At 42.9% G+C, this 15,160-nt stretch overlaps 1 protein-coding gene across 1 annotated transcript; it reads right to left on the bottom strand.

The window, feature by feature from the left end:
• Window positions 1-435: 435 nt before the first annotated feature.
• Window positions 436-14,696, bottom strand: LOC137301385 (C-X-C chemokine receptor type 5). The gene is made up of 2 exons (XM_067970848.1): window positions 14,502-14,696; window positions 436-4,396 (listed from the first exon to the last, which is right to left on the bottom strand). The coding sequence occupies exons 1-2, from the start codon at window positions 14,541-14,543 to the stop codon at window positions 3,338-3,340; spliced, it is 1,101 nt and encodes a 366-aa protein (XP_067826949.1). The 5' UTR covers window positions 14,544-14,696; the 3' UTR covers window positions 436-3,337.
• Window positions 14,697-15,160: the final 464 nt, after the last annotated feature.

Genomic DNA, 15,160 nt, shown 5'->3' with positions numbered 1-15,160 from the left:
TACTGAGCCTTGCGGAACCCCACTGGAAACAGCCTTCCAGTCGCAAAAACACCCGTCGACCATTACCCTTTGCTTCCTGCCACTGAGCCAATTTTGGATCCAACTTACCACTTTCCCTTGGATCCCATGGGCTTTTACTTTTTTGAAATCTGCCATGTGGGACCTTGTCAAAAGCCTTGTCAAAATCCATGTACATTACATTGAACGCGTTACCCTCATCGACCCTCCTTGTTAGCTGCTCAAAAAATTCTATCAAGTTAGTCAGACACGACCTTCCCTTAACAAATCCATACTGACTGTCCTTGATTAATATAAATGCAAGTGTGTGTTCATTTGTTCCTAAATAAGAAAAAGCCGGAATTTCAAACCCAGGAAACTGTGGAATGAAATTAAAGAATTCCAGGAGAGGACAAAGAATCATACAGACTCTGAATATGTGCAGGAATTGCCTCCCTTTATTCTATTATCGAATATCAAACAAAATCTCTCATCAACAATACAACAGTAAATGACTGAGTTTAAACCACAAAGCATCGAGCGCTGTCTACCTGACTGTCTATGCCGTTACTTGCCGGCCGTCTACTAGCAGCGTGCTATCCCTCTTGATGTCTCAGTTACATCCAAAGTAGGCAAAAAAAGCTAAATATTCATTCGACTTGGAGTGTGTTTGTCATGGTTTCTGGTGAGTCCAAGTCCAAAAGTATCTGCTGCAGGTTATTCACGATAAACTAAGCAACGTTCTGCAGCCATTCCCGACCTGCTGGCGCAGTTTCGCAGGGATCGGCACAGTCCCTAGAGCGGGACTGAAGCTACGTCAGGCTGACTGCTGACTAGACAGTTTACTCTGCTCCAGACAATCGTCTGCTGTGAGAATGTTTACAAAGATTTCACTGAAGCTTCATCCATTTTTGGAACCATGTTGGCGATTTGATTAATTGTCACGTCCTTAAAGGTCTCTGTAAGTTCTATAAGTGTTTACTAATGGTTTAAGTTGTCTTGTGCAATCATTTAATGAGAACTTTCCCCTCAAAAGAGTATATAATATACAACACTTACAAAAGGTCTTTCATTTTTCCTCTAATTCTCTCCCATCCTCCCCTTAAGGTAGTCACACTGCATCCATGTGCACCAGGACAATCCTGGTATCTCAACCGAGCGCCTGTTCTTCAGGTCTGATGCTATTCAATGATCCTCAACAAGCTGTTCAGCAGCAGAAGCATCACATATAAAATATTAAATGGAATTCAAGCCAATCCAACACCCGATCCCTTGTCAGAGCTCAGAGGGTGGTTGTAACTAAATTGAACCAGTCAAACATTGTTGTCTAACTGACAGAAACATGGAGATGCTGGACAGGTGGACAATGCTTTGTGGCACCAGCCATTCTGCTGCATCATGTGTAGGTTGAATGCTCGACCCATCACTTGACCACGTGCGGGCATTCAGTTCTGGGCACTGCACCTCAGGAAGGATATATTGGCCTGGGAGGGGGTGCAGCTCAGATTCACCAGGATGATACTGGGGCTAAAAGGGGTCAATTATGAGGACAGGTTTCATAGACTGGGCTTGTGTTCTGTTGAATATAGAAGATTAAGGGGTGATCTAATTGAGGTGTTTAAGATGATTAAAGGAATTGATAGGGTAGAGAGAGAGAAACTATTTCCTCTGGTGTGGGGAGTCTAGAACAAGGGGGAATAACCCTTAAATTAGAGCTAGGCCATTCAGGGGTGATGTCAGGAAGCACTTCTGCACACAAAGGGGAGTGGAAATCTGGAACTCTCTCCCCCAAAAAGCAGTTGAGGCTGGGGGTCAATTGGAAATTTCAAACTTGAGATTGGTAGATTTTTATTGGGTAAGGGGATTAAGGGTCACGGAACCAAGGCGGGGAAATGGAGCTAAGATGCAGATCAGCCATGACCTAATTGAATGAATTGGCGGAACAGGCTCAAGGGGCTGAATGGCCTCCCCCTGTTCCTATGATGTGCACAGGCTGGTGGGGCAGTCACTCCCGAGTGCCACTCGCACAGCACCAGACAGCCAGCTCAGAACATCCTTGATGGTTACTTGCCCTCTCAGCGATAGGTCTCGTGTGGCCTGCAAATGGATAAACACTTGAAGGGGACTAAATGGATAGGTTTTTCAAAGAGCCGGCATGATGGGCCAAATGGCCTCCTTCTGTGCCGTATCATCCCATCATTCTACGAATCTCGTGATTCTTTTTCACAAGAAAGTAAAATTAATATAACTTTCGACTCATGGTATTGTGTCCGAGTTTGCGTAATTTCCCATCCTGGGCTACAGCAACATCTTATGTATCTGATCATTACTTAAACCAGGTTAGCAATGAAACTAAGCGATTACAAAGCAGGTTAATTAAACTAGGTTACTAAAGTAACTGAGCTGGTAACCGAATTACATAGAATTTACAGCACAGAAACATTCGGCCCAACAGGTCTGTGCAGTGTTGCCATTGTGGGAGCGAGTTCCACATTCTCACCACTCTCTGGGTAAAGAAGTTTCTCTTGAATTCCTTATTGGATTTATTAGTGACTATCTTATAAGAACATAAGAAATAGGAGCAGGAGTAGGCCAATCGGCCCCTCGAGCCTGCTCCACCATTCAATAAGATCATGGCTGATCTGATCCTAACCTCAAATCTAAATTCATGTCCAATTTCCTGCCCGCTCCCCGTAACCCCTAATTCCCTTTACTTCTAGGAAACTGTCGATTTCTGGCCCTCGAGTTCTGGTCTCCCCCACAAGTGGAAACATCTTCTCTACGTCTACCCTATCAAACCCTTTCATAACTTTAAAGACCTCTATCAGGTCACCCCTCAGCCTTCTCTTTTCTAGAGAAAAGAGCCCCAGCCTGTTCAGTCTTTCCTGATAGTTATAACCTCTCAGTTCTGATATTATCCTTGTAAATCTTTTTTTGCACCTTTTCTAGTGCCTCTAAAACCCTTTGCTAATATGGAGACCAGAACTGTGCACAGTATTCCAAGTGTGGTCTAACCAAGGTTCTATACAAGTTTAACATAACTTCTCTGCTTTTCAATTCTATCCCTCTAGAAATGAACCCCAGTGCTTGGTTTGCATTTTTATGGCCTTATTAACTTGCATTGCTACTTTTACCATTTATGTATCTGTACCCCCAGATCCCTTTTCTCCTCTACCCTATTTAGACTCTTATTTTCCAAGGATTTTTGGTGGCCTCCTTATTCCTCCTATCACTTATCTGTATTGAAATTAATTTGCCAATTACACTCTCTCCACTTCCTTGTTTTATTAACACCCGTTTTCCGGTTACTGCCAAACTCTGGCTCGAATGTGCAACGTGTTTAAACGTTAGACCAGGAAGTAGTATTTTCAGAAAGTGAAGTGTTTCCATTTTTCCCAGCACGTTTCAGGCGGAAGTGGTTGTCCATCGTCACTTGACTAATACATCCCATTTCTCTGAGGAGTTTCAAGACGTCATTTCTGAACTTGATCCCAATAAACACGTAAAGGACTGGGTTCAAACAGCTGTGAATGAATCCGATACTCTCTGTCACCACGATGGTAAACTTGAGGCTGGTGTAGAAATCACAATTTGCGGTAATCCAATCCAGATTCCGCAAAGTCTTGATGAATATCGCCACATTGTAGGGGGTCCAGCAGATGAAAAATATCACTGTGACTGTCAGCACAACCTTGATGGCCTTGTGTCTCTCAAAGTTCTGGGTCTTGCACAGTGTTTTGATCACCATAGTGTAACAACAGCACATGACAATGAGTGGCAAGGAAAAGCCAATCCCATGGTACAAAAACTGCTGGCTCAGGAGCCAGTTGTTGACCCTGATGTCATCTGGTGGGTAAGTGCATTTGGTTTCATTATTGGGAGAGTTGACCTCAACGTTTAAGAAGATTAAATTTGGAATTTGGAGGATGCAACCAATCGCCCAGACAGCTGAGCAGATCAGGTGGACGTACTTGGCTTTGCGTTTTTTGTAAGTCTGGACGGCATGGACGATCGCCAGGTATCGGTCGAAACTTATACACCCCAACAGCAGGCTATTGCAGAAGAAGTTGAGCTTGTGGATGGAACCTATCAGTTTGCAAAAGAAGACGCTAAAAGGCCACCCAAAAATACATTCTATGGCGTTGAAAGGGAGGACGAGGAGCAGGAGGAAGTCAGCCACTGCCAGGTGCAGTAAGTAGCTGTCAGTTGGATTCCTTGCTCGCCTGTAACGCCACAGAATGAGCATCACCAGGCCGTTTCCAATGGTCCCAAACAGGAAAACCATGAAATAAACTGTTGGTACAATGACTTTCTGGAAATATTTGGGAGTTTCATTCTCTTCAGGGCAGTATGTCTCCTCATATTCATACGAAGTCTCTTCATAGTTAAACGTATAGTCCTGAAGTTAAAATAATCAAAACACAAACACAACGTCAAAACGGCTTCAGAAACATTGGGCTTATTAATTTGAAAACATGTCCACCAGATCATCCCACAAACAGTAGCTCCCCCTGTACCTCAGTAAGGTTATCCAGTAAGGACCTCAGACTTGCAGAACAGGGAGGTCCCTGCCTGTGCTGAGTTCTCTGATCTCAACCAGGAGGGCGGTATGGACACTACAATTGACCCATATTGATCTTGGAGAAAGTCAGCCAGGATTGGCACTACTGATCACTGACTGCTGCTGGAAATTGCGACTGGGTGGCTGAGGATCAGGTCAAGGCTCAACAAAGATCATAGTAGGTACTGCACGGCAGGAGGCCATTTGGCCCATCGTGCCTGTGCTGGCTCTTTGAAAGAGCTATCCAATTAGTCCCACACCCCTGCTCTTTCCCCATAGCCCTGTAAATTTTTTTCCCCTTCAACTATTTATCCAATTCCCTTTTGAAAGTTACTATTGAATCTGCTTCCACCGCCCTTTCAGGCAGTGCATTCCAGATCATAACAACTCGCTGCAGAAAAAAATGTTTCCTCATGTCGCCTCTGGCTCTTTTGTCGATCACCGTAAATCTGTGTCCTCTGGTTACCGACCCTTCTGCCACTGGAAACAGTTTCTCCTTATTTATTCTGTCAAAACCGTTCATGATTTTGAACACCTCTATCAAATCTCCCCTTAACCTTAAGGAGATGTCCCCCACAATCCAAGAGCCTACTGTACCGGTTTGAATAACAGCCTTTCCATCACCAGCAAAGCTTCTCAATCTCAGATACCAACTCCTGTGATTCTATGGTTCTTGTATTGGTGCTGATTTGTGAGACATTTCTGAAGTTGTGAAAGCTAATTATTTCTTGGGGAATAAGCTGTAGTTTGTGGGGGAGCTTCACCTTTTCAGGTTGGTAAACAAGAGTAACCAGGGAGGCCATAAGAACAGGAGTAGGCCGTAGAGCCCCTCGAGCCTGTTCCGCCATTCAATTAGATTATAGCTGATCTGTATCTTAACTCCATTTACCGGCCTTGGTTCCATACCCCTTAATACCCTTACCTAACAAAAATCTACCAAATAGAAAAGAGAGGAGGGGTTAAGGGTAGCTACTCAGACTGGCAAAAGGTGGGAAATGGTGTTCTGCAGGGATCGGTGCTGGGACCACTTGTTCACAATTTACATTGACGATTTGGACTTGGGAATCAGAAGTACAATTAAAAAATTTGCGGATGACACCAAATTGTGGGGATAGTTAATGCAAAGGAAGAATGCAACAAAATACAAGATATTAATAAACTTGCAGAATGGGCATGTGATTGGCAAATGAATTTCAAAATAGATAAGAGTGAGGTGGTGCATTTTGGTAGGAGGAATAAGGAGGCCACATACTGCTTGTAAAATAAGAGTCTAATTGGTATAGAGAAGCAAAGGGATCTCAGGGTACAGATACACAAATATATGCCTCTATTAATAAAGCCTAGCATCCCATATGCTTTTTCAACAGCCTTCTCAACTTGTCCTGCCACCTACAAAGATTTGTATATGTGCACCCCCAGGTCTCTCTGTTCCTGCACTCTCTTTAAAATTGTACCATTTGGTTTATATTGCCTCTCCTCATTCTTACTACCAAAAGTATAAAAGTAACAATGCAGATCAATAAGGCCATTAAAAAAGCAAATCAAACACTGGGGTTCATTTCATGGATAGAATTAAAAAGCAGAGAAGTGGTGTTAAACTTGCATAGAACCTGTTAAAAGGTCCTTTTGTTAAAGAAAATTCATGTCTGATTAACTTGATTGAGTTGTTTGATGAAGTAACAGAGAGGGTTGATGAGGGGAGTGTGGTTGATGTTGTGTATATGGACTTTCAAAAGGCGTTTGATAAAGTACCACATAATAGACTTGTTAGCAAAATTAAAGCCCATGGGATTTAAGGGAGAGTGGCAGCACAGATACGAAATTGGCTAAGGGACAGGAAGCAGAGAGAATGGTTGTTTTTCAGACTGGAGAGAAGTATACAGTGGTGTTCCCCTGGGACCAGTATTAGGACCTCTGCTCTTTTTGATATATATTAATGACCTGGACTTGGGTATAGAGGGTATAATTTCAAAGTTTGCAGATGACATGAAACTCGGAAATGTAGTAAACAATGTGGAGGATAGTAACAGACTTCAGAAGGACAGAGACAGACTAGTGAAATGGGCAGACACATGGCAGATGAAACTTAATGCTGAGAAGTGTGAAGTGATACATTTTGGTAGTAAGAATGAGGAGAGGCAATATAAACTAAATGGTACAATTTTAAGGGGAGTACAGGAGCAGAGAGAGACCTGGGGGTGTATGTGCACAAATCTTTGAAGGTGGCAGGACAAGTTGAGAAAGCTGTTAAAAAAGCATATGGGATCCTGGGCTTTATTAATAGAGGCATAGAGTACAAAAGCAAGGAAGTTATGCTAAACCTTTATAAAACACTGGTTAGGCCTCAGCTGGAGTATCGTGTTCAATTCTGGGCACCGCACTTTAGGAATGATGTCAAGGCCTTAGAGAGGGTGCAGAGGAGATTTACTAGAATGGTACCAGGGATGAGGGACTTCAGTTATGTGGAGAGACTGGAGAAGCTGGGGTTATTCTCCTTAGAGCAGAGAAGGTTAAGGGGAGATTTAATAGAGGTGTTCAAAATCATGAACGGTTTTGATAGAGTAAATAAGGAGAAACTGTTTCCATTGGCAGAAGGGTCGGTAACCAGAGGACACAGATTTAAGGTGATTGACAAAAGAACCAGAGGCGACATGAGGAAACATTTTTTTACGCAGCGAGTTGTGATGATCTGGAATGCGCTGCCTGAAAGGGCGGTGGAAGCAGATTCAATAATAACTTTCAAAAGGGAATTGGATAAATACTTGACGGGAAAAAATTTGCAGGGCTATGGGGAAAGAGCAGGGGAATAGGACAAATTGGATAGGTCTTTCAAAGACCCTGCACAGGCAAGATGGGCTGAATGGCCTCCTTCTGTGCTGTACCATACTATGATACTAACCTTATTTAGACCACACTTGGAGCACTGTGCACAGTTCTGGTCTCCATATTATAAAAAGGATATAGAGGCATTGGAGAAGGTGCAAAAAGATTCACAATGATGATACCAAAACTGAGAGGATATATTTATCAGGAAAGACTGAACTGGCTGGGGCTCTTTTCTCCAGAAAAGAGAAGGCTGAGGAGTGACCTGATAGAGGTCTTTAAGATTATGAAAGGGTTTGATAGGGTAGATAAAATATTTCCACTTGTGGGGGAGACTAGAACTGGGGCCATAAATATAAGATGGTCACTAATCAATCCAATAGGGAATTCAGGAGAAACTTCTTTCCCCAGAGAGTGGTGAGAATGTGGAACTCGCTCCCACAAGGAGTGATTGAGGTGAATAGTGTAGATCCATTTAAGGGGAAGCTGGATAAACACATGAGGGAGAAAGGAATAGAAGGATATGGTGATAGGGTGAGATGAAGCAGGAAGGGAGGAGGCTCGTGTGGAGCATAAACACCGGCATGGACCAGTTGGGCCGAATGGCCTGTTTCTGTGCTGTAAATTCAATGTAACTCAGTGATGTAACAGGGCACAGTGCAGGGAAAGGATATCGGGGATTGTTGATACCCTGTGCTGGGCTGGAACGTACAGCTGCTGCGTGCCAGAGTTGACAGTAAGAAATACATAAGTCAAGTTGTCACCTGGTGTCTGCTGTGGCCCTCGGAGACGGTAAAAACTTCACCACCGTCCCAAGAGGCTGAACGCGAGTGGTCTAGATATTAAATGAAATGAGCCAAACATAAACTTTCCTATTTTAGAGACTTTATTTTGAGATTTTTTTTATCTCATGATATTTATGTCCTAAACCACTATCATTCTTAGTTGCTTTGTTCCTTAATAGATATTCACTTTGAGTTGGTAAATGCCCGATTATCATTAGCCTCTCAGGTTTTATGAAGATTTCACACTTGCTTAGCTTTGTGTAAATTGTAGGAAATATATATACTCCATCTACAGTATCTGTACCTCAACACACAGCAATCAGTAATCGGGAAACCAATGCCATAGCAGAAAATTTAACACAATCTCATTCCAATTCCAAGTTGACACTGAGAGAGTGAGGAGAGAAGTTAGGAGAAATTTCTTTACACAGGGGATTGTTGGAGCCTGGAATGCTTCGCCACAGGGAGTGGTTGAAGCAGAGACCATGGATCTTTTCAGGGAAAATTGGACACAAAATATGAAACTGAAGCAGAGGAAGATACAGGACAATGGGGAGAGAGTGGGGCAGTGGGATAGTTTGGGATTGATACAGGGCAATGGGGAGAGAGCAGGGCAGTGGGATAGTTTGGGATTGATACAGGGCTATGGGGAGAGAGCGGGGCAGTGGGATAGTTTGGGATTGATACAGGGCAATGGGGAGAGAGCAGGGCAGTGGGATAGTTTGGGATTGATACAGGGCAATGGGGAGAGAGTGGGGCAGTGGGATAGTTTGGGATTGATACAGGGCTATGGGGAGAGAGCGGGGCAGTGGGATAGTTTGGGATTGATACAGGGCTATGGGGAAGAGAGTGGGGCAGTGGGATAGTTTGTGATTGCTCCAGCAAAGAGTTGGCACAGACATGATGGGATAAATATCCTCCTTGTGTTCTGTAAACTCCTTTGGTTTTTGTAATAGTGCTGATGGGTGAAACATTTATGATGACGTGAAAGATAATTATTTCTTGGGGATTAAGCTGCAGTTTGTGGGGAAGCTTCACCATTTCAGGCTGGTTTACAGGGGGATGATCATGGTGGTATCAAGGATTTGTGTGGGGAGGGAGCTTAACAGTGCACAGTGCAGGACAAGGGTACGGGAATTGTTTAAAGAGTATTCCTTTTCTTTCTGCTCTCTTCCCTTTTCTTTCTCGGTCTTGTTCTTACTCTTATCTTCTGTTTCAAACAAACTTAGAACCAATGCCGAGTGTCCCTGAGGTACTCGAACAGTTCGAACTAAATCTGGAGAATTGGAAATGTTTTATGGGCCCTAGCATCAGTCACGCTGATAACTCGTGCATGTTTACAGTTTCAGCATGTTCACGAAACACTAATTCATTAAATTGTTTGAAATGTTTTTTTTAAAAATCACTCTACAAAATGAGATGAGATGGTTTTTTGCCCTTACTCCTCTGTGAAATTCCACAGGACATTTTTTCTACGTTAAAGGTAATATATAACTGCAAGTTCTGGTCGTAATACACATCGAACAGTAATTATACACACTAAGTAACATAAACCCACACTGTACAATATAACCCCACACACTGTACTATATAAACACTGTACAATATAACCCCACACACTGTACGAGATAACCCCACACACTGTACGAGATAACCCCACACACTGTACGAGATAACCCCACACACTGTACGAGATAACCCCACACACTGTACGAGATAACCCCACACACTACAATATAAACCCTGTACAATATAACCCCACACACTAACAGCCCATGTCTGTCTTTTCTCTTTCCAGATGCTCGTGGAACTGTTGTATGTTTTTAGCATTTTCTGTTTTTGTTTCTGATTTTCTGATTTTGCAGTATTTTTCTTTTTGTGTCTAATTTTGTTTGATAATTGCTCCTGTGAAGTGTCTTGGGATGTTTTACTACGTTAAAAGGTGCTATATAAATGCAAGTTGTTGTTGTCTCCCCGGCTCTCAGTATCCCCAGTGCACCACCTGTGTATAGCTGTATCACGGAACTGCCAAGTAATAGAGGTCTGGAGAGGGCAGTGTGTTAAACACACTGTCCTTCATCTCTGGGAACTGGATTCCAATCTTGTAAAGAAATTAAGAAAGACTTGCATTTTTATAGCGCCTTTCACGACCTCAGGACGTTCCAAAGCACTTTACAACCAATGAAGTACTTTTTGAAGTGTAGTCACTGTTGTAATGTAGGAAACGCAGCAGCCAAATTGTGCACAGCAAGATCCCACAAACAGCAATGAGATAATGACCAGATAATCTTTTTTCAGTGATGCTGATTGAGGGATAAATATTGGCCCAGGACGCCGGGGAGAAATGGGGCCGTGGGATCTTTTACATCCATCTGAAAGGGCAGACGGGACCTCAGTTTAATGCCTCATCTGAAAGGCGGCACCACCGACAGTGCAGCACTCCCTCAGTACTGCACTGGAATGATGCTAACTCATGGGGTGAAGGTGTCTCCTCACTGACGGCCTCTAGGGTTCTGACCACAATGATTATGAACTGCACATAGTGACACCATTACTCCTGGCCAGTATGGAGATGATTGGGTAATATCCCCCGCCCTGCCTCCAACTCATTGGCTGACACTCTAATGGGTATGGGTAGTTTCAACACAGTTGTTTCAAATATGTACAAAACTGCCTTCACAATTCAGCACAAACTGACCCAGAGTTAATAGTCTCACTCAGAGCGGGTGGCTGGTGTGGGAAATGGATGGGTTCTGCTGCTGCTCACATCTAACCTGCACTGTCCCTTGGTCCTAGAATCAGACCATAAACCATACCCTCCCTCCCCTTAATGTTAGATGCACAGATTTTTAAAAGCATTCCCACATGGATGAGTAATCCAGAGGGCGTGAGTTCAAATCCCACCATGGCAGTTTGAGAATTGGAAAATAAAAAGCTGGCATCAGTAAAAGTGATCGTGAAACTGCCGGATTGTCGTAAAACCCCAACTGGTTCACTCACGTCCCTTCAGGGAAGGAAACCTGCCGTCCTTACCCGGTCTGGGCCTATATGTGACTCCAGTCCCACACCAACGTAGTTGACTCTTGCCCTCTGAAGTGGCCTAGCAAGCCAGTTATATCAAACCCGCTACAAAGGAGAAGACCCACCTCCACCTTCTCAGGACAACCTGGGATGGGCAATAAATGCCCACCTTGGCAGCGATGCCCACATCCTGATAATGAATTTTAAACGTAGTACAATAATGGCCCCAAAATGGTACATAACGGGAGTATAACAAATCAAGTTACATCGAGTCTACAGAATCAAAGTTCTATACAGGTTTAACAAAACTTCTGCTTTTCAATTCTATCCCTCTAGAAATGAATCCCAGTGTTTGATTTGCTTTTTTTATAGCCTTATTAACCTGCGTTGCTACTTTCAGTGATTTGTGTATCTGTACCCCCAGATCCCTCTGCTCCTCTACCCCATTTAGACTCTTATTATCCAAGCAGTGTGTGGCCTCCTTATTCTTCCTACCAAAATGCACCACCTCACATTTATCTGTATTGAAATTAATTTGCCAATTACATGCCCATTCTGCAAGTTTATTAATGTCTTGTATTTTGTCGCATTCTTCCTTTGCATTAACTATACCCCACAATTCGGTGTCGTCCGCAAATTTTGCAATTGTATTTCTGATTCCCGAGTCCAAGTTGTTTATGTAAATTGTGAACAACAGTGGTCCCAGCACTGATCCTTGTGGAACACCACTTCCCACCTTTTGCCAGTCCGAGTAATTACCCTTAACCCCTGCTCTCTGTTTTGTAGCCAGCTTGCTATCCACTCTGCTACCTGTCCCCTGACTCCACATGCTCTGACCTTAGTCAGGAGTCTACAATGTGGTACCTTAAAGAAGGCCTTTTGAAAATCCAAATATATTACATCTACTGCATTAACCTTGTCTATTCTTTCTGTTACTTCTTCAAAGAATTCAATAAGGTTGGTCAAGCATGACTTCCCCTTCTGTAATCCATGCTGACTATTCTTTATTATGTTTTCATTTTCTAGATTTTTTCTATTACATCTTTGAGTAAAAAGAGTCCGTTATGTTTCCTACCACTGGCATTAAGCTAAATGGTCTGTAGTTCCCTGGACTTGTTCTATCTCCCTTTTTAAATGGAAGAATAACATTAACTGTCCGCCAGTCCTCTGGCACTATTCCCATTCCTAATTAATTTTTATATATATGTAACAGTGCCTCTGCTATCTCCTCCCTAATTTCTTTTAATATTTGCGGATACAATCCATCCAGACTAGGGGTTTTATCCTCCCTAAGTTTGATTAGTTTATCAATTATTTCCCCCCTTTCCATCTTAAATCACATAATCATAGAATGGTTACAGCACAGAAGGAGGCCATTCAGCCCATCGAGTCTGTGGCGGCTCTCTGCAAGAGCAATCCAGCTAGTCCCACTCCCCCGTCCTTTCCCTGTCGCCCTGCAAATTTTTTCCCTTCAAGTACTTATCCAATTCCCTTTTGAAAGCCACAATTGAATCTGCCTCCACCACCCCCTCTGGCAGTGTATTCCAGATCATAACCACTCGCTGCGTAAAAAAGTTTTTTCTCATGTCACCTTTGGTTCTTTTGCCAATCACCTTAAATCTACGTCCTCTGGTTCTTTGAATACCTCTATCAAATCTCTTCTCAACCTTCTCTGCTCTAAGGAGAACAAGCCCAGCTTCTCCAGTCTATCCACATAACTGAAGTCCCTCAACCCTGGAATCATTCCAGTAAGTCTTTTCTGTACCCTTTCTAAGGCCTTCACATCTTCCCTAAAGTCCAGTGCCCAGAAGTTTCTCCTGAACTCTATTGATCACCGTTTTAAATATTTCCCACTGCTGTTCTATCTCTTTGTCAATTTTTTTTCCAGTTTACCTTCCCAACTTCCATTCTCATCCCCTCAAAATTAGCTTTTTTCCAATCTATTATTATTTAGGTCTTTGTCTGACTTATGTTTTTCTCAATCATTATTTTAAACCTTATTGTGTTATGATTGAATTGGTATTGTTGCAAGCAGTTGGAGACTTAACCAGACAAAAACACACTTATATTTTACAACAATAGCCTTTAAACTCAAGCCCTGAATAATCTGGTCTCTTTAACTGTTAGATGGAGCAGACAAGACTGTATTGTAACAACAACTTGCATTTATATAGAGCCTTTAATGTAGTAAAACATCCCAAGACGCTTCACAGGAGCGATTATCAAACCAAATTTGACACTGAGCCTCATAAGGAGATATTAGAACAGATGATCAAAAGTTTGGTCAAAGAGGTAGGTTTTAAGGAGTGTATTAAAGGAGGAGAGAGGGGCGGAGAGGTTTAGGGAGGGAATTCCAGAGCTTAGGGCCTACGCAGCTGAAGGCACGGCCACCAATGGTGGAGTGATTAAAATCGGGGATGCGCAAGAGGCCAGAATTGGAGGAGCACAGAGATCTCGGAGGGTTGTAGGGCTGGAGGAGGTTACAGAGATGGGGAGGGGCGAGGCCATGGAGGGAATTTTTAAAATTGAGGCTTTCCTGGACTAGAAGCCAACATCAGCAAGCAGAGGGGTGATGGGTGAATGAGACTTGGTGCAAGTTAGGATACGAGCAGCAGAGTTTTGGATGAGCTCAAGTTTATGGAGGGTGGAAGATAGGAGGCCGGCCAGGAGAGCATTGGAATAGTCGAGTCTAGAGGCAACAAAGGCCTGGATGAGGGTTTCAGCAGATGAGCTTTAGTTTAACAGGCAAATGTTATAGTTACAAAAGGAAGAAACATAGGAACAGGAAGAGGCCATTCAGCCCCCTCAAGCTTGTTCCGCCATTTAATTAGATCATGGCTAACAGAAAATTACTCTCATCATTAAACATTTGCCAGAACCAGCATCGTGAATAGAGAAAAGATTACTTAAAAAAATGGCTCCATGCAGAACCTAAAAGCTACTCAATGCAAATGATTGCAATTAGCATCTTTATTTCCCCTGCTCATTAATCAGTGATACTGCCAGAATTAAAGGCTTTGAAAGATAATTTAAGAGGCAGCCAGAACTCTGCCACACGGACCCCAGAAACGGGTGGGAGTTGGAAATAGTTGGTTTTTGGGTCGGGACGGTAATCCGGTTTTACTTCCAGGTTAAATGTCCAGGATTCCCACTGGGAATAAAAAGTTCAAAAATTTTGTGGTTGCGACGCAAAACAAAAAACTAAATTCAACTCCCACCCGCCCCCAACCCACCCATTTGTGGGGTTTAAAATCACCTCCTTTATCACTAATATCCTGATCACAGCCTGATATAGAAGAAGGAGGAATACTCACATCCATCAGGTTTTCCATGTTGGTGATTCTCATTTTGGACATTTACATCAGGATAATAAACTTTAATGAAATGATGATAACTGGTCCGTCAGTTTCACTAATACATTGTTGTCACCTCGAATGCGGAGAATTGCTACCTCGACAGAAGCCTCAGTCTGCAAGCCTGTTTTTGAAACGATTCACTCTCTTGCTGTTTGATACATTTAAATAAAGGGGAGGAGTGGGTGTCTGCTGGGACTTTTTCCTTTCTTATTCCTTGATTTGCATAATAAACCTGCTCTATAGTCAGACGCTACTGTGAGAGGAAGTTCAGAGCAGGTAAAAGGAAGAAAGGTGTAGTCCCTGTTGTAAGTGACCTATTTATTGCTAACGCCCCAACAATCCATCACCCCAAATATCGAAAGGGCAGGAAAGAGTGCCCCTAAAGTAAGGAAATGGCTCAGTGATTAAGGAAGGGGGAGAGGACAATCTGAAGAATAAAAAAGGGAACAAAGGCATTAGTCTTAAACAGATTTTCAAGATGTGGAGATGCCGGTGATGGACTGGGGTTGACAATTGTAAACAATTTTACAACACCAAGTTATAGTCCAGCAATTTTATTTTAAATTCACAAGCTTTCGGAGGCTTCCTCCTTCTTCAGGTGAACGTTGTTGGAACAA

The sequence above is a fragment of the Heptranchias perlo genome, chromosome 33 (genome assembly GCF_035084215.1).
Source record: "Heptranchias perlo isolate sHepPer1 chromosome 33, sHepPer1.hap1, whole genome shotgun sequence".
Taxonomy (NCBI): Eukaryota; Metazoa; Chordata; class Chondrichthyes; order Hexanchiformes; family Hexanchidae; genus Heptranchias; species Heptranchias perlo.
Note: the sequence above shows the minus strand (reverse complement) of the source record. Positions and strands in the feature narration are given on the sequence as shown.